This window comes from Protomyctophum parallelum (genome assembly GCF_964188405.1).
Source record: "Protomyctophum parallelum genome assembly, chromosome: 7".
Lineage (NCBI taxonomy): Eukaryota > Metazoa > Chordata > Actinopteri > Myctophiformes > Myctophidae > Protomyctophum > Protomyctophum parallelum.
This window is the reverse complement of record NC_139705.1, coordinates 41,216,095-41,237,023: the sequence shown is the minus strand read 5'-3', so window position 1 is coordinate 41,237,023 and position 20,929 is coordinate 41,216,095. Positions and strand designations below refer to the sequence as shown.

The window sequence follows — 20,929 nt, the reverse complement described above, 5'->3', positions numbered from 1 at the left end:
TAGAAAAAAAATTACATTGTTACATACAATTACACATCCATCTGGCACAAATTAGCTGCCTATACAGTATACACGTTGGCTGGGGTCCGTGCAAAACAACAACACGGTGGACTACAGGCAGCGGTTGGTGCGGTAAATACAAATTATATAATTGATTATATATTCATGATGATATAATTAATGCGGTTGGATAGCGGGCTGATAATGAATGTGCACACACGGTTTCAGGTGACAAAAAACTCCATCCACAGGTAATACAGATACAAAGTGTAACCAGACAGATACAAACTAGACACTGAAACTATCATCACACATATTATTGTGATTGATGAAGATGACAAAGAACAAAACCTTGTATGTCCGAAACCCACAGAGTTTGACCAATACGTGGTTTCTACCCGACAGTGACAAAACACTAGATTGAACTAACGTTCCTGAAGAAACATATACAGAAGCATATTGTTAGTTCATGCAGCAGGGCACGGGAGTCGCAAACGTCTCAGCTGTAATCAGCTGTCAGTATGCTGATTGAAAGCAATCAGCCACGCTTTCCTACACACCAGCTGGATGTCTTCAAACGTCCTACAACTTAACACTAACAAGTCTGAGATTCTCCTGTTTGGCCCTCTCGCCTCCAGAACCCACCTACAAAACTGTCTCGACTCCTTGTCAGCAAATGTCACACCAGTAGCCAAAGATCTGGGTGTACTACTGGACTCTGACCTCTGTCTTGAGGCCCAGATTAAATCCGTTGAGACACTGTAAAAAAAGGTGCTATATAAATAAAGTTTATTATTATTATTATTATTATTACCAATCACAGCTCATTTCCTCAACAAGGCGGTCCGTTTAAATACGGCTCCCTCACTAGATCTCAGCTTTTCAATTGCTGCCACACGCTGCTGCTGCGGCAAAGCTTGCCTTCCCGACCCCATCCTCCACCTTATAGTTCAGAGTCTTGGATTACCCAAACGTTTAAACTGAATGTTGAACAGAAATGTATTTGTGCATGGCTCTGAACTGAATTCAGTCATGGCTTTAATATTTCAAAAAGTATAAACCTTTTCAAAAATCCCATATTATTCCCCAAAATCAGAACATGTTAAAGTTTGAGTTCATCTTCTGGGAGAATTTATGACCAAGCTGGACCAATCAAATGTTTTGATGAGAATATGATGAAAATATAATAAATAGGCTACTGTAATACTAAGAAGTGGAAAAAACCGGAGTAAACCCAATAACAACAGCAACAACAAATTTAAAGTTTTCTCTGAAACACGATCTCTCCCATGACAGAAATTCCATTTTATGTCCTGGTAAAGTCCATGAGCTAATATATATGTCCACGGAGACATGACGTAGATTTCGACGCCCTCCCGTCCCGTCCCAGCCCCCATGGCCCACCTTCCCTCCCGTCCCGTCCCAGCCCCCACGGCCCACCTTCCCCAGAACGCCCTCCCGTCCCGTCCCAGCCCCCACGGTCCACCATCCTCGCTATATCTCCTCCACAATCAGTCCAGTAATCCCCCTCGCTGGACCGTTCCATCTCTGTCCCCGACAACATGGTGTAATGAGCTATTGATCCTTAGCACTGCCTTCAGAAACAGCCTCAATACCCCCTGCTCATGTCCTTTAGTCCCAACTCCACCCACCATCCTATCCATTATACCAAGCCAGTTTATTGGATATCGGAACCGTATACCTGGCGATATCGACCCAGCAGAGAAATCCTGTGGTATATCCCCTCTCTGCGCTTCTATTTTAGTGGCTGATAATCTATCGATGGGGGACTGATTGGTTAATAGGTGCTGATGCATTGTGTGTGAACTGTGGCAGATTGTTTAGTTACCCAGGAAAATGTGTCTTAATAGCAGGGGGTAGTGGTAGCTGTAGATAATCTATACAGTAAAATCTTCCGTGTGAATGTATCCATGGCATTTGTACCATGTTCTCAGAGTTAAATGAATACTTCAACCCCAAACAATTCTATCAATTACTGACCCCGTGAAGCCCTTGAATTTGTGGACAATGTTTGTTTTTGTCACATTTCTTCACAGTGAATCAATAATCCAAAACAAGACAATGCTTTGAAAATAATAAGTTTTGCTGTTGTTGATCTTGGCCCCCATTTTTTGATTCTTCATTCACCATGAAGAAATGTGTGTGTGTGTGTGTGTGTGTGTGTGTGTGTGTGTGTGTGTGTGTGTGTGTGTGTGTGTGTGTGTGTGTGTGTGTGTGTGTGTGTGTGTGTGTGTGTGTGTGTGTGTGTGTGTGCGTATTCCTTTAAATCTGAATGGCCCTGGCAAGATACAGTCAGGTCACACAAAACTTGAACCGTAAATACGTTGGAGTCAATGAGAGCCGGCTGACCGCCTTGTGAACAAACACTATTTCTGAACGATTGCGTCCTTTGTCAGTTAATCAGGAATATAAAAGAAGACATGACATCTAATGTAGACATCTCAAAACAAACTGGTCAGGCTACTACTTGGCTAAAAGTAAACTGGCCCCAGTACAAAAATCTGGAACTAAGGAGGAATTGACAGACTGCAGCCCTGCCCAGTGCCCTGCCCGGCATAAAAGTCCTCTCTCCCACATTTCAGTCCCCTTCAGAGACTGAAATGAAGAAGACCAGAGACACCGGCAGAAATCTGTGCTATGCCTGATTTGTCACAGATGCTATTTTTCTCCTCTGTCGAATCAGAAGCTCTGTGACTGGGAACCCCTAACCAGCTATAGCTGCCTGACCTGCCCAGTGCCCTGTTGCCTAAACCCTGCTACCGAACAACACCCACCACCTGCCCTGATCCCTTCGCCCCTCCCTTACACCTAACCCTTTTCCTTTGACCAGCCTACAGGCTTCATCTGCGTTTTGCCTTCTTTTTCTGGGACATGACTCATTGTACTGCTCACCTTGTGACTTCCCAACCCTCTATCTCCATCCCAACCCTCTATCTCCATGTGAATTGTTCTTGTCATATCTTTCTCCATCCTCAAGCATTTCTGTTTTTTTCCCCTCTCTATCTCTGTCTCACTATCAAGGCGTGATGTGCTAACGAGGTATTATGTCAAAGCCAACAAAGGATTTGTCTGGGTTTGCTCTTAAGCGCTCTCAAACGCATTTATGCACTCACAATTTCGCTGTATGTGTGTGCTAGCAAGGGCCCACAGCGGGATGTTTGCTCTGTTGATTATGGTGCAAGTTCATGGTGTGTTTTTGATTAGGTCCTGTCATGTATAGGATGAGGGCGTGTGAGGCGTCTATAAACCAGCGGATCGGTACCATCAAAGCCCTGACGACACATCAGCGCCAGTGGATAAATAACGCCTCCGGAAAGAAAAAAGAGGCAAATTGGCAGGGTAGACAGGGTTTTGAACTGAAGGTTGTTTGTGCGTACGTGCGTAAGTGCGTGAGAGGGTGAGAGAGAGAGAGAGAGAGAGATTGAGTAGAGGAGGTGAATGGAGGACGTTTGGATGCCAAATATCACCACACAGGTGCCGCCACTAAACACTGTGATTGCGCATGGGGAAGCAATCGCACACAGCCCGGGCCCTTGAACGTTAATAAACATTTTGGGTGAGTGAAAAACGGGCTTCGTAATTTGGTGCGTACGAACGGTCATTGCATTGGTCAATATCTTTGTGCAAATTCAGATGAATTGCTCCAGCCACTTAGGAGAAGGGGGCAATCTCGTGATGAGGAGAGTGTTGCACAATGTTTGAGGACGCAGTCTGAGGACGGAATCTCTAGAATTAGTAGTTATAGATAAATAAAAAATCACACCTGTGTGAAGTGAGGGGCGCTCTTATACATCATCATGCATCATCTCATACTGGCCAATCAGAATGCCTGTTGCCTGTGATTGGTTAGCTGATTTGCTCGTTTACATGACGTAAATTTTCACTTCAATGTCAATGGCGGTTAATGTTTTGATGTTTAATTTACGTCATATTTAGCTAAATTTTGACCTAATTTCTCCGTTCATTGTCAGTGGAAAATCTTGAGATGTGTGGAACAAGATTTAGCAGACATTTGACCTGAATTTCCCTTTCATTGTCAATGGCAAATCTTGAGACGTGTGGGGACAAAAGCTGTATATAAAATCACACCTGTGTGAAGTGAGGGGCGCTCTTATCATTATACATCATCTCATGAACAACTGAATTTATGTGATTGGTTAGCCAATTTGCTTGTCTACATGACATAAATATTCCCTTCATTGTCAATGGCATTTAATGTTTGTGTTGCCACAAATTTACGTCATATTGGCGGACATTTCACCTAATTTGTCCTTTCATTGTCAATGGCAAATATGAGGGGACAAAATTTACATCATATTTGAGGCACATACGACCTAATTTCCTCTTTCTTTGAACTGAATTTATGTCTTTGGTTAGCGGCTAAAATTGACGTCATATGTAGCCGAGCAAATCGGTTAACCGTTAACTAATTTGCTCGTCTACATATGACGTAAATTTTCCCTTTATTGTCAATGGCATTTAATGTTTGTGTTGGCACAGATTTACGTCATATTTGGCGGACATTTGACCTAATTTCTCCTCTCATTGTCAATGGCAATTGGCAAATATTGAGAGATGTGTGATATGTGAAATTTGCAGCTTTGAAATTCCAAAGTCACTCAAGACTACAAGCTGCATGCCAAGCTTGTCTTTCCTGTACCTTCAGGTGTCTAAAAAGAGAGGAAAAAGATGACAATTCCTCACAGGAGAAGAAATATTCATCCCCTTCGTGCATTAAACATGACAGGGATGTGGGACGTTTTCCAATGCCAATATGCTAATATCTACGTTTCTACAGAACAATTAGCATTTAACTTCCGGCATTCTCTGTGGGGAAAAATCTTAAAATAAACATGCCTTATTTGAACTTGCTGAATGATGAAAAATACAAACACAAACAAAAAAACAACTACAATGAGTTTGGGTACATTATGCAGTCAGACACGGTTATTACAGGGGAATCAGAGAATCTATAAACTGGGTGCTTTTCTGAAAAATGTTCTTCCACTGTACAAACAGGGAAAGCCTTCCGATATGTCTATGTATATCGTGTAATCTGTAATGTATTGTATACTTTCGATTGTATACTTTTATGAATTTGTGCTCCAAACCATGTGATCATGGTCGTGAGTTAAATAAATGATGATATAGTTCAGTTTACAGTACCTCTCTCCACTCCTTGGTTCCAGCCGCCTGCAAATACAACACTACCACTGGAGGGGTGATGGAGGGGGTCACAGGGAAGACAAGGGGAGAGGGAAGAAAAGAGGAGAAATTTAGAAGAAAGTTTATAATTAAAGCTGTGAGACAGACAGTCAGCGTGGTAATTAATTGCCCCAGACGATGGCGCATTCTTACAGCTGACAGGTACAAAACTAACCAAATCAATGGGATCCACGTCCAGTGTGATTACAGCTGAGGCAGAGTCAATAAGCTATTAACACCACTATTAGACCACCATTGTTAACCTGGAGTGCTTTATTAAATAGCAAGCGGGGGATGGTAAAGTAGTGGTGGAAAGTAATTGATTACTTTTACTCAAGTACCATTTACCAAGTATATTTGAATCTTGGAATATTCAACTTTTACTGAGTGTTCCCATTTTTTCATGTTTACTAGAGCGGTGCCCGTTGGGCACTGGCCTACTTGGAAATGCATGCCACATTACAGTTATGTGTCCCTTTTATGCCCATATATGGAGTTCTTTATCAGGCATGCCCAAATATGGAGTCTATGCAGATGTCAGAACATGCTTGTGATGTCAGAACAGGCCAGCTCCATAATCATTATCTTCATAGTTATAATGAAGATCAATACACCACGATAACAATTATGTTATCGTGGTGTATCAGGAGTCGGAATACCAATTCAGGACTGATTAGTTGATTGATTGATTACTATTATGGTATCAAACCCACACACGCACCCCCAACACCATTAACCACTAACCAGCATATAGGCACACCACCCACGAAAGACCAAGATTTGCTACATGTGTGCGTGCGTGCGCCCGTCCGTCCGTCCGTCCGTCCGTCCGTCCGTCCGTCCGTCCGTCCAACGTGCGGGCATTAGCTCTAATGAACTTTAGATGGTCTGTGTCAGTGGACAATTAAAAACGCATTTCCCCACCTAACAAGCAATTAACAGGAGGCAGATGAGGGCAGGCGGTAGGGCACCATGGCTTCTCACCACTGTAACAAAACACATTGTGATGATGACATCAACGTCAAATCCAGACACTCACTGGTCCATTTGTAACCTTAATTTATAGTTCATCGCACCTATTTCTCTCTCTCTCTCTCTCTCTCTCTCTCCGTTTCACTCATATGATAAGATGAGCCCATGCTATTCTCCATAGAGAAATTACTTCCGCGAACAAGGGGAATCGAAGGGATGAGCGAGTTACGTCAGAACTTCGGTGCTCTATAAAAGAGCTCTTACAGATGGCGGCAATTTGTAACTGGCCATGTTTACTGTAGAAGTTGTTGCATGAAAGATCAGAATGTAACACCTCGCGGCCCACCCCCATCTGATTAATGTCGCTGTCAACGGTCTGATAGTGTGAAAGCGTCCCACAACAATATTCATTTTACCAATCGAATCAATTTTACCGGCTTCACGTTTCAACCTCACATCTAATTTTCACATTGTTTTGTTGGAGGAGCTAAGATGCAAGTGAGGAATATGAGGATGAATGAAAGAAACAGAGTTCCGTCAGGACAACTCAAGAATGGATGGAATATATATCTATTGAATATAAAATGAGCAATATATTTATTATGGTTTGGTGATGAATTGGACCTGCTTTTTAGGTACTCAGATCAAGCGCATCAGTCCTAACCATAGGGACTCCAAATCCGAATCCCCCGTACCTAAACAGCAGATCCAAAACGACAGGTGGTAGCTGGGGTGGAGGAGGGTGAGCAGCAAAAGTTTAGGCAGACAGCAGCGCAGCAGTATCAGTGTGTGCAGCAGCAAGCCAGCAAGCAGATTGAGCAGTGCAAACTTCCAGTTTAAATAGCCGGTATGAAGATGGAATGAGTGTGTGATTGGATGAAGTGAATCATGTGAACGTGATGCTGAGGCGGCCCAATTAAAGGGCCGGCAGCAACTGCACTGAGGTTTCCTTACTGAACTTGCTCTGCGCATGTCTGTGACAGGTGTGATGCTCATTTCATACAGTTATATTTATTTTAAGTCAGGTTTTGAAGAGTCTATTATATTTTGGATCAAAAGCGTCACAGTCACAGTAAAGGTAGGGATTCGACAAAATTATTTATTGTATTTAGTTTACAAATAATATCTTACTTTTTTAGTAAGTAGCCAAATAATGCAGTATGCTAAATGAAGGTTTGTTCTACACATTGCCGTGGGGGGATTCTTGATTTTTGCAGCCTTCTGATCATTCCTGAAACTATAAAAATGAAAAAGGGAGTTTTCCCAGGTTCATTTTTACACTTTCAGAATGAAATTAACACTCAGGCCCCCCAAGCAATCACACCGCCCTGTATGAATTTATATTTTTCTGTATGTAGTTTCCTAAATAATAGGCTATTAGTAAAGCACTTGTCAACAACTCAACATGCATGCTTATTTGTGCATAGCATTTATGTACAGTATGTTGTGCGCACATATATACCGGTACTGAATAAAGTACGCTCTCACCCACCACCTCCTAAAAAATAGAGACTCCCCCGAAACAGTAACGTTAGAAGTGACTGCATCCATCCATACAGAAGTATTAATTAATAATTACATTCTTTCTAACTTTATTCTTTCCTTGATTGCCTGTGCCTCTCACTGCCTACAAACGACTCTTCAAAGCATCAGCACTTTTCTGGGTCATCTAATCTCAATTTGTTCTTTCTCATGCACTGTGTTTTCTCTCCCTCATCAACTGGTCTTTTACATCAGTGTGACGTCCGTCTGCCATGTCATACTTTTAACGCAGAGTCACAGTCAATTTCATCCTCCATAGCTTTTTGTTGTTGCCATTACTCAAATATGACTTGTGAAATAAAGATCAAATAAGTAGCCTTGCCAAGACATGTGACAGGAGCCTATCTCCTGTTTCTGTATTGTGAGGTGGTTTAATGTGCAAGTATATCCACCAGCCATGATGTAGAAGTACAGTACACCACCTGTCGACATTTAACCCAGACCTCCCAATCTCAGGGTGCACAGTCACTGGCCCCATTTCCACCGGTTGGTTCCCAATGGGAACTGGTTCAGTTCTTTTTGGTTCTTAGTCCATGAGCCAGAGCTCCAAAATTGGAACATTAATTATAAATTGAGTGGGCAAAACCATACCTATATTATATTGTTATCACCATGACACTTCCCCAATTGATTACTTACATGAAGACAATGATTTATTGTATTACAAATGTTACATTTTTAATGAGGCATTATGTAGGAAAATATGCAAAATAATAGAAAATATGAAAAAGCTACTACTGTGGAAGGGTTATCATGTATTCATTTACTTGTATTGATCCTATAAACCAGGGGTAGGCAACCTTAGGCACCAGTGACAACATTGGCACAAAGGAGGGTGATCACTGGCACACTGGCAAGTGTGTGAGAGTATTTTTGGTTTTAAATAAACAATTAAAAAAAATGCAGTCAAATAAATGTCCCTCACATTTGTGTGTAAATTACATCCTGCATTCTACATTCATTAAAACTGAACTCTGTTATTGCCCTGAGTCTAATGATCATTATAACAACGTGAAAGAAAATATTTAAAAAAGAAGGATAAGCAAAATATGTTGGAATCTTTCACTTGGTGTCTTAATTTAAAAAAGGTTGCAGACCCCTGCTATAAACAACTTAATATAGGTCTCGTTTTTCCCACCAATTTTGGAGCTCTGGCTCATGGACTAAGAACCAAAAAGAACTGAACCGGTTCCCATTGGGAACCAACCGGTGGAAAGGGGGTCAGTGGGTAAGACCACTGAGCTGGTTGGTGAAGAAATACCCTTTAAAAGCCCTAGTTTATTCGTTGCCATACAATGGTGTCATGGGGCATAAATAGCAGATCTGATTTTATTTTGTCATTTGACTGATTTATGAACCAAACATTATAAGACACTATTTTTTTTCTTTTTTACACATTAATTAGATATACATACACTACAGGCTCATTTTGACCCAGTTATGGACACTTCTACCAATACAAAAACATACTTTTCTTAAAAGAATTGTGTTAAACAGTAAGGGCTGTATTTTGCGTGTCTTAAGTACCAGGTCTTATTACTTAACTTGAGTAAACTAAAGACCTGGAGGCGTGATCAATGCCATTTGGCTATTCTGAGTGGCCAAAGAGCATTGATCACGCCTCCAGGTCTTTAGTTTACTCAAGTTAAGTAATAAGACCTGGTACTTAAGACACGCAAAATACAGCCCTTAAGGGTCAAATCTCTGCCAGGAGACATGCCCTAAGCCCTAACAGTAATAGTGTTGTAATGCATTGAAATGTACAGCCATGACCAGTCGTACCATGTCTGTCTCCCTGTCTCTCATTCACATTCATTGTCTACCTCTCTCCAGTCTTTCACTCAGAATTCCATCATTTGTATTCCGTGAAGTGTGATTGAAAAGTCCTTGTGTCAATTACAGTTGTATTCGCACTGCAGTCAATACAAAGTTTGTGATTTGAAATGTAACTCTCTGCCTAACATTTTATGTGCAACTTAACTAACTCCAGGCAGTGGGTGTCATGGTCTGTCGCTCTACAGACTCCCACTCTCCATTCCCTCTCTCAGTCCTTGTCACACACCTATTTCCACCCCCTCTTCAGCCCAACAGTGCCATGCCCATTCCACACCTGAGAACACTTCTGCAATCACCCTGCTCCCTATAAAACTGGACTCATTACACAAACACACTGTCAGGACATACATTGTTGTTCCAGTGATAGGCCTTGGTTTGTTATTTTTGTCTCCTAAAAGGTATCTTGGATTTCAGTTGACCATAATGAACCCAGCAGAGCTTAAGCTTTTTCATAGAAAGGTGGCAGAATTTGAAAATGTGGTTTCTCGTCTCTTGGCCTCTCCACCTAAACTGCGTACTGGACTCCAAGTGGAGATATCAATACAGCAGCATTGGTTCAAGGAGAGACCATGGGTAAGCCATTTTGTCCCCCACCTGGGTGTGGTGCGTGGGAGGCTTAAGGACTTTGAAGACGCCTCAATACCACATGTTTCTCAGCCAGCTCCCAACTTCATTAGGCTTGGAGTAGTGAGTCTGCAATCAGCCTGCCCTGTTCCAGACCAACAAGGGAACCAACCCTTGGACTTATTTTCATATTTCTGCAAACATGTGAAAATACCTGTGTACTCTGAGCCGGTTCAAGTCCAGGACCCATATGAGGGGTCGCACCTAGCCTTTTGTGTGGGGAACCGTGGGCCTGCTAGGGGAAGGCGTGGTCGCCATGGCTCCCTACATCCCCAGTGGTCGTCACTGCCCAGCACTTCGCTGCCTGGTGTCCAGACCACCCTTCTGCCCAGCACACCGCCGCTCAGCCTGCCTGGCTCTCCGCTGCCCGGCTCTCCGCCGCCCAGCTCTCCACCACCTCCTGTACCTGCAGTCCAGGCTCCAGAATCTGCAGCACCCTCCTCTCCTGGGTGTGCAGTGTCCTCTGGGGTCCCGTCTGCAGCCTCCTCCTCATCTCCTGGATGTGCAGCATCCTCCTCTCCTGGGTGTGCAGCATCCTCTCCTGGGTGTGCAGAATCCTCTCCTGGGTGTGCAGAATCCTCTCCTGGGTGTGCAGCATCCTCTCCTGGGTGTGCAGCACCCTCCATGTCTCCTCGGTGTGCAGCTCTGCCTGCAGCACCTCCGGCCTCGCCTCTGCCTGCAGCACCTCCGGCCTCGCCTCTGCCTGCAGCTCCACCTGCAGCCCTCCCTCCTGAGTCTGCAGCAATGGCTCCTGCAGCCCTGACACCTGCAGCTCTGGCTCCAGAGCCTGCAGCTCCTCCTGTGGTGTCGCCTCTGCCTGCATCCTCTCTTGTGGCGTCGCCTCTGCCTGCGGCATCCCTGGCGTCTCCTCCAGCCTCTGCGGCATCCCTCCCAAATTCTACATCTCGGCTCCGCCTCCTGGCCGACCTCCAGACGACGCGTCCTACGTCCCCTCCCGGCCTCCTGGCCGACCTCCAGACGACGCTTCCTTCGTCTCGTCGCGGCCTCCTGGCCGACCTCCAGATCCGTCCTTCATCTCGTCTCGGCCTCCCGGTCGTCCGCCCGACGACAGCTTGACTGTCTCGTCCCAGCCCCCGGGCCGCCCACCTGACTTCATCTGCTCAGCATCAGTTCCCTTCCCCCAGACCCCCTCCACCCACCCTGCTCTGTGTTCCGGGCCAGCATGGTGGGACGTCTGGAAGCCGTCCCTTAAGGGGGAGGTACTGTCATGGTCTGTCGCTCTACAGACTCTACAGTCTCTAAATCAGACACTCCCACTCTCCATTCCCTCTCTCAGTCCTTGTCACACACCTATTTCCACCCCCTCTTCAGCCCAACAGTGCCATGCCCATTCCACACCTGAGAACACTTCTGCAATCACCCTGCTCCCTATAAAACTGGACTCATTACACAAACACACTGTCAGGACATACATTGTTGTTCCAGTGATCTGCCTTGGACTTCTGGTTTGTTCTTTTTGTCTCCTAAAAGGTATCTTGGATTTCAGTTGCTTGTTATAACTTTTGGACTTCTGGTTTATGCATTTATGCATTTTTTTTCATTTTTGGACTTCCTGTGATGTTGCAATTTTCCTCCTGAAGTTTTGCCTGTTTTGGATTTACATTTTGCATTGACTATTTACTTTGGCTGTATGCTTCTCTGCTTTAATAAATAAGTAATTTATGACTATTCTGCGTTTGGCTCTGCACTTGGGTTCAGTCCTTCACTGCGAACCGTGACAGTGGGCAGTTAACAGAGTATTGGTATGTTGGTGTTGATTAAAATATGATGTTTTATATGTTGATTAGGCCTACAATACAACTAGCACATTATCAATTTGATTAACATCTATTGAGGTGATTTCACCAAAGCCAAACATCTTCCACTAGCAATCGGCAGGTTCACACAGACAAAGAACAGGCACGGCACAAATGCATCTATTTCCTTTTCTTACTGGGTTTCGGAGCTCAAATTCACAGGAAATGATTGTCTCTCCCCAAGGGCACATGCTAACAACACCTAAACTCGACAGGGGACTTCTATAAATGTGGGTCTCTCTTGGTGTCGACCGTGTCCAGAGTGTGGCCCATTTGACAGATTGCATGCTTTATGGAAAGTGACTGGGATAGGAGGGGCCCATCTGGCCAGGCAGAGAACGGCTAAATCATCAGGGTGATTCCCTGCCTCTTAACAAATTAAGACCTGAGGTCGATTCTACAAAATAATGCCCTCGAAATCAGTTCTCACACTTAAAAAAAAAGGAAAAAAAATTGCAAACGTACAAGGTCGCAGCGTGGCACGAAGTGACGCGCTGTGAGCTTGTATATTTGCTATTTTTGAATAGCCAACGCAAAAAAAGAAAATCTAAAATGACACAGAGGCTTTCCCGGTTTTGATGGGTTAACTCCATCTCAGACTCCCGGACAACATTCTGCCTGGAAATGGACGGGCACACCGTTGACTCTGAAATGAAATGAATCAGCCCGACAATTGAGAGCCACATTAAGCTGTTATTTGGAAGAGCTGGCTGCTCTAGTGTGGCAAAGAAGACTAAAAAAGCCTGAGTTAGTTGAGAGCAGGTGCCGCACACCTAAAATAGCCGTCCAACAAGCGTCACATGTCCCACTGCAACATGTCTCTCAGCTCTGTTTAGTTCAAACAAAGTCATACAACAGCAGCACGACAATGACTTATCATATCATGACTGACTTGACAGAGGCAGGATCTATAAGATACACAAACAATTCAAGACCAGAATGAAATCCTTTCTGTATTTTCATATAGAAATTAACGCCACAAGTTGATCAAGCCTAATTAAAAAATGGCAGGTTCTCTTTTTTGTATTATTATTCTTTGACTTATCCGGCTAATGCCAGGTGAGCTGACAGCAACAGTCACCTGTGTGAAGGCTTAGATTACGCTGTGGAATTCTGCTGCCTGTCTCCTGGACTTGGCGCCACAGTAACAACTAGCCTAATCACAGAGGAGGCAGACAGAGGGACAGTGTGGTGAGCAGAACCAAGACTGCTCATGGGCTTGAGGTGCAGGGCCAATGAGATTGGCTGGGAAGAGGATGTGTGTGTGTGTGTGTGTGTGTGTGTGTGTGTGTGTGTGTGTGTGTGTGTGTGTGTGTGTGTGTGTGTGTGTGTGTGTGTGTGTGTGTGTGTGTGTGTGTGTGTGTGTGTGTGTGTGTGTGTGTGCAGCATACGTGCATGCATGTGTGTGTGTGAGCTGGATTGGAGTGGGAGGTATAGGATGTGGTGGATGATTTCCACCCACACAGCAGCTTAGGTGGGACGAGGTGGGCACAGGCCTCACTAATCTGCTGATGATCTACAGCCAGGAGAAGGAGGAAGCCAGCTGCAGCACAGAGGAGCAATGGTGCCTGGACCACTGAGCCACGGCCCAGGCCTGATGGAAGTTTTCTGACAGCCTGACAGTAACGTTTTAACTTTAAAACATGACCCAGCTGGATACCAAGGTGATAAACAATGCCAGACACAGGAAATATATCTCCTTCATTTGAGGGAATGTATTATTTGTAGACAGACATGACATCCCAAGGGTCTCGAAGGAAGCAATTTCACTTTCAGTTATATTCTGTCATGAGCTACAGGTGCTTATTGTGAGTGTACAGGTAGGCGTACTTCTTGTGAACTTTATTTTCTAAGCTGTGGTACGTACACTACACAGTAAAAAAGTTAAAACATAATTTTGACACATTCTGTAAATGTTTTTGAAAAAATACTCCTAGTATGATCATAGTACATGATGATCATGTTTTAGGGGGGGGGGGGGGGGATCACGGCACTACATTGAACACTGATCTGTCTTGGACATATACTGTAAATGAGGGAGACATTGCTGGAGGAAGGTGCGATTCTTTGCACGTGCCCAAAATGCCAGTTTCCCCCTATCTCCTGAAATCGTTGGGCTATCACATTATTAGTGCTGCTTGATGGTTGCACACACACTTTTCCAGAACAGGAGATTGTTTGTGTCTCATCCAATCCGTCACTGTAATAACAATGCGGCAGGGTTCAAGCGTACCCGAGCGCCCCTAGCTCTTAAAGGGAATGGAAGAGGACAATCTGATTAGCATACTAGTTTGTGTTATGCCCAAAACACACTCATGACTAATTCAGAGGCTTAATAACCCCCCCCCCCCCCCGCACCTATAGTGGCAGAGCTTTGTGCACAGATAACTGACTAGCGACATATTGAGAGACCACCACCCACCAACGCACCATGCACCCTGTGTTTAGAATGTATACCATGGCATAGATGCTCTAAATAGGGCACTCTGAGTTAAAATAACACTACATTTTACTGTTTAGTTTAGATCAGGGTTCTGCAACCTTTTTTAAACTAATTGCCATGATTTTGTGCAGGATGGAATTTACATACAAATGTGAGGGACTTACAAAATGTTTAAGTTTATTTTAAACAAAAAATAATCCTCACTCTCACACTTATGCCAGTGTGCCAGTGATCATCCTCCTTTGTGCCAATGTGCCACAGGTTGCCTATACCCCTGCCCTGGTTTAGATAACGTTAATCTATTCAATGAGTTCACAAGTTTATGACAGGGGAAAATGATTACACATGTATACTTATTACATATTGCAGTCCCTAACAATGAACACGCATAATGTGTTCGTGTGTGTATAAATGTATGTAGATCTAGACTGTCTTGTATGCTTGACTGATTTTTTTATTCATGGAAACTTTGCTTTTTGTTTTGACCTGGCTTTAATGCGAGGTCAAAACAAAGAAGGGGTAGGACCCGATACGTTTTTAACTAAACTTCTTCCTATTCCTTTTTCCAACATAAACTAAGGATAATAGATATCACGTGTTTGGTTTTTTTGGGTTTTTTTTATTATTATTTTAAATCTAGTTCTTCCTTTATTTCCTTTGTCTGTTCATTTATGGTTAAATATGTTCGGAATAAATAAATAGATGAAAAAATGAAAAATAAACTTAAGGAAAGACACAATAAATAAATAAACATACAAACAAACCAACTTGCCCATTCTCAGACAATCATAATCCTACCTAAGGTTCTTGATCTTAACTGGTTTTATCTACAGTATGGTCTGAAATTGGAATCTTTATCAGCATAGCATCAAAATCATGTAGGAACTGAACTTAATCATCTTGTGTGACTTAAAAAGAAAGTTAGTGTTGAAAGTTAAACAAAGTGAGTACAGTGAATGGTTTGAAATTGAAGAGGGAAAAAACTCATGAATTTCATTATTTTTTATCTGCGCCCCCGAAATAACCTTTCATAGTATTGCATTTATGTCTTCTCAAACGATAGAGACTATCTCTGAACAGCCCATTACTTTCGCAGGGATCCCCATTCCTCTTTTGAGCCTCTTTTGGACTTCAAGGTTGTACTTTATTGTTACATCTTGTGTACAGGTATATAAGAGTAAAACTTATTTTTGTTTTGGCTTCCTTACAGACAATGCAGCAGCATAACATAAAAACATAACAAACCCACAGAAAGCACAGCAAACAAGAATAAAGAGTGCAAGAAAGAGCAATCAAAGTGTAAATAATAATAGTAACATAATTATGTGCATGTTTTCCCTGTAGTAGCAAAGTTAGGTAAACATTTTGTCAACAGCTTCACAGTAGGTTATGTTCCATATATACAACACAATTTAGTTTAAGAAGGTGCAATTGAGGCTATGTTCCATACAGCAAATTTAGTTTAGAAGGGTGCAAATTGATCATGATAGTGGGTGAGGGGTGGGGGACTAGCGTTTTCCTTTGCCCGGTTTCGCTTTGGTTCTTATCAGTTTGTTCATGTATCTGATTGTTTGGGGGAAGAAGTCTGTTTCCAGTGGCTTTGAGACTGCGAAAACGTTTTCCAACGTTTTGCGGTTGGGATGGCTTGGGTCCTTCATAATTCCACAAGCTTTGCTGACACAACGTTCGTCATACAGTGCTTCGATGGGTGTGGATATCACATCCGCTGATGCGTTCGGCTGTCCGCACAACCCTCTACATTGCTTTGCGGTTGAGGTCGGTGCAGCTGCCATTCCAGGCAGTCAGTCAGGATGCTCTCTGTGGTGCCTCTGTAGAAAGCTTTTAGGACTTTGGGGCCCATGCCAGCTTTCTTAATTAAGTCTCCTCAGGAAGTAGAGGCGTGCTGTCTTCACCACCCACAATGTCTGTACTGCCCAGGCGAGATCCTCAGTGATGAGTGGTCTCTGGGAGGTCTCCTGTAGTTGAAGATCAGCTCTTTTGTTTTGTCAACGTTGAGAGCCAGGTTGTTCTCCTTGCAGCATTGTGCCAGGTTATCCACTTCTCTCCTGTAGGCTTATTCATCATCGTCTGTGATCAAGCCTATGACTGTGGTGTCGTCTGCAAACTTGATCACTTTGTTGGAGCTGAACAGAGCCACGCAGTCATGGGTGTACAGGGAGTAGAGAAGGAGACTCAGAACAAATCCCTGGGGGGCTCCTGTGCTGAGGGTCAGAGGGGCAGAAGTTGTTGTGCCCATACTGACGTCTGTCTGTCAGGAAGTTGAGTATCTAGCTGCAGAGGTTTGTGTTCAGACCCAGACTCTTTAGCTTGGTGTCTAGTATGGGTGAGATTATGGTATTAAACACTGAGCTATAGTCTATGGAGAGCTGTGGCGATCGCGTCATCCGTGGATCTGTTCTGGCGATAAGTAAACTGTAGAGCAGGAGTAGGCAACCTTTGGCACTGGTGCCAACCTTGGCACAAAGGAGGGTGATCACTGGCACACTGGCATTAAAAAAACAAAACAATTACCGGTAAATAAACAATTTAAAAAAATTAGTCAAATAAATGAATTCACTCATATTTGTATGTAAATTACATCCTGCACATCATTCTACATTCATTAAAACTCTGAACTCTGACTGGGGGAGGGAGATAGGAGGCCTATGCTCTGAGTCTAATGATCATTATAACAATGTGAAAATAAATGGGAAAAGGTTATATGCTGGGACTTTTGCACTCCCGGAGTGATTGATTGAGCATGTCCTTGAGAACACCAGCTAGTTGAGTGGCACATGCTTTGAAGACTCGTCCTGGGATGCCGGCAGGGCCTGCAGCTTTGCGAGTGTTGATGCGGGAGAAGGACGAGTGGACGTCCAACTCTGTCACTGATAGAGGGACGTTCGTCTGTAGATCCTTACCATCATATTCCAGCACTGAGGTGTGAACTGCAGATCCATTGTTAGGAACCCCGGGAGCTTGCTGGGGGGAGTGGGGGCTGTTGTTGCCAGGGGTTGATGTTTGTTATTTTATTATCCAGGGAGTTGACGTTGGATAAAAGAATGCTGGGGAGAGGTGTCTTGTCAGGTCTCCGGTCGAGTCGAGCCTGCAGACCCAACCTTTTTCCCCGCACCACTTGGGCCATCCCATATGTGATACGCCAATTTCTTGTCACATAGTTGTCTCCACCAGGCCGAAGGCATGTGGGGAGAGTATGTTTTGCACTCCGTCCGTCCGCGTGTCCGTCCGTCCGTCCGTGTGTCCGTGTGTCCGTGAACAGCTAATCTCGGCCACCGTTAACCCGGTCGATGCCATATTTTGCACACACACTCCCTGGATGCCAACCATGAACCTCTGCCCCAAACTTTCCAGAACGGCCTGTTATAGCGCCACCAGGAGGCCGCTTTGTGCAAAACAAGTTTTTCGATGCCATATTTTGCACACACAATCCCTGGATGCCAACCATGAACCTCTGCCCCAAACTTTCCAGAACGGCCTGTTATAGCGCCACCAGGAGGCCGCTTTGTGCAAAACAAGTTTTTGCACAGTACACCTACACATTTTGTCCAAACATCACGCAAATTGGTACACAGTCTCTCTAGAGCCATTCAACGAAACGGGTCTTTCAGATTTATCAGACTCCATCCTGATTGGTTAAGATTGGCTTCCAAAGTTCACAGGAGTGCTCAGTTTCAAACAAAATGCTGCAAATCATGAACACATCGCGTGATTTCCGTGAAATTGTGCACCCACATTCCCACTAGGCCGAGGACGAAATGCCACATGAACAATTTCAACTCAGCCTCAAGGTGGCGCTATAACTGGCCGAAAAGTGTTTTTACCTCTAACTGCACGGATCTGTGGATAACCTGGTGGAGACCTGTGCCCGGAAGGGCACTTTTTCTAGTTGACACTGTACACCACTTGTTCTTTGTTCTCCTTGCATATTCTAAAATGCAACCACACTTTAGATTTATTTTGTGGCGGCATGACTGCAGGCTGCTGTGTTGACTTCCTTCCTTGTTGTTACCACCACGAGTGAGGGGGAGAGGGGAGGAGGCGTTGCGGTGCTGCGAGGCGCGAGCATGGCTGGCGGACCAAATGGGGCCGTCTCGCGGACCAAAAGCGGCCGCTTTTTTTTAATGACTATTCGATTCAAAATTTAAAAATCGATTCCCGTGCGTATCGATTGAACATCGATTAATCGATTTTTTTGGGTCAGCCCTAATTCAGAGATCCATTATAGGGCAGGATTCACTTACAGAATGTGATCGATTGGCAGTTCAATCAATGTCTCCAAACCAGCTACGACAGCTGAACCCCAATCTGTGCTGTATAATAAAATTAGTTATAGAATAGATAATATACAAAATATTTCAATATAATTCATGACCTGTCTCTCTCTCTGTCACTCTCTCCACTTCTCTCATCTATCAAAACGCAAGAATACAAACACAAATGCAACTGGTAATTTGTGAGTGGAGTAATGGTGAAATTGAATTTCAACAAGGCAGTGACGTACTACAACCCCTCCAAGGACAAAGTGTGTGATATAAATAAATGAGATCAGGACAGCGACCGCACTGGTGTAATTTTATTATCTTTGTTGTTCATTCTTTCACCAAGCTATGATGTGTTCCCAAAAACATCTACACACTCACAAGACACCACAGAAACACAAGCATGCACGCGTGCGCGTGCACACACACACACACACACACACACACACACACACACACACACACACACACACACACAGTTTAATCCATTAAAACCGGGAAAGCATGTGTGTCATTTTAGTTGGCTATTCAAAAATAGCAGATCTACAAGCTCACAGCACATCGATTGCTTCGTGCTGCGAGCTTGTAGATCTGCTATTTAAGAAATCGTGAAAACATTTTTAGAATTAGCCTCAGGTCTTATTAAGTTAATCACAGGGACTGGCATCATGGCATGGTAGATAACACAAACCTTCTAAAGCCATGGGGAACCGACCTGAGACGAATCAAATCCATTGATCATGATTATGAACAGAAAACAGTGAAATCAATTCAAGCTGAAAGAAATCTTGCTGTAGTCATGCACTCACACCTGAATTTAAACAGCCACATTAAGATAACTTCAAAGTCAGCCTACTATCACCTTAACCACTTTCACCCTGGTGTCCTGATACAAGAAAATACAAATTTCTCGAAATTCTACAAAATAGCAGATCTACAAGCTCACAAGTTTGTAGGCCTCTAGATCTGCTATTTTATAAAGGACTTATGTCTCAGCAGGATTTGGAAAAACCTGTCCATGCATTCATCTTCAGTAGACTTGACTCCCAAGGGAGTCTTTTACGGGTCTCCCAAAATAAATCACCCAGACAATAGTTTAGTTCTGGCTACAGCACATGGCACTTGGGCGCATGTCCAACTCCAATGTATCTAGTTAGATTGTGGATAATCTAGCATGGTGCAAAGCGAAAAGGGGTTGTAATTCATGGGTGTTCCTCCAATCAATTAGATTTGGCAAGTTGGACAAGAACACAGCTTTCTGCTGAGGAAACGGCTCTGCCCGTGCAGTTTGCACAGAGTGAAAGCATATGTGACCAGATTTGACTGAGAGCCTGCCATCGCGCAAACTCCAGCTTTTCACCATTTCCAAAATGAGTTAATAGCACAGGGACTCTTCACACACTAGAGCATGTCTGAAATAAGTGTCAGAGCTGAAATCGACATGTAAATATGAAATAAATGCTTAAACAGTAGCCAGGTATAATGTTAGAGACCACAGAAGTGAACCTTTCAAGCCTGTTTTCTCAACTCGCTGTTTTCTGCAAGACATTACTCGAAAAGGCATATCTCCAAAACTGGTGGGTCAAACTGAACAACCAATTCGTCAGTCCACCAGTGTTGTACCTGAACGTGTTCAAAGAACGATCGTTCACGAACGATCGTTCACGAACGATCGTTCACAAACGCGATTTTTTTTTGGCTGAACGTGAACTGAACTGTATTTCTTTTGATGAACGTCATTGTGAACGCGTTCATTTCTGGCGTGTGTGAACGTCACTTTCTCCCGTTCAACTTCGTTCAAGAGTGAGTGAGCCTTCCAGGCGAAACCTCCGCTAAAACACACCCTAACCACTCCTTAATATCTAGCGGAAATCCCACCAATAAGTCCTTATCCAACACAAATTAACTCATCTTTCTCAGCCGTACAATTTCACTGGAGCACGCAGAGCGCATATGCACGTAGACAGCAGACACATACAGTCCTACATGTCCCGACCCAAACACTGAGGAGGTAAAGTAAACGTGACGTTGTTGTGATTAAACATAATGTGCCACGAAAAATAGCTGTCCAAAATAGCTGTCCAGATGTCCAAACATGATCGCCTCCTTCGGTCAAACAAATATATCTATCTCGCTCCCTCCACAGAAGCGCAGTGATGCCTGATTTATTCTTCGTCGTACACGTGTTC

At 43.8% G+C, this 20,929-nt stretch overlaps 1 protein-coding gene across 2 annotated transcripts in view; it reads right to left on the bottom strand.

Moving 5' to 3' along the window:
* Positions 1–20,929, bottom strand: part of LOC310861626 (copine-9-like) — a gene marked incomplete at both ends in the record, with an annotated part of 103,764 nt that overhangs the window by 76,459 nt on the left and 6,376 nt on the right. For both annotated transcript variants that reach the window (XM_083769157.1, XM_083769156.1), the window contains one exon: positions 5,188–5,234. In XM_083769157.1, coding sequence (XP_083625283.1) covers positions 5,188–5,234 — 47 coding nt within the window. The remainder of the gene's footprint in view (positions 1–5,187; positions 5,235–20,929) is intronic.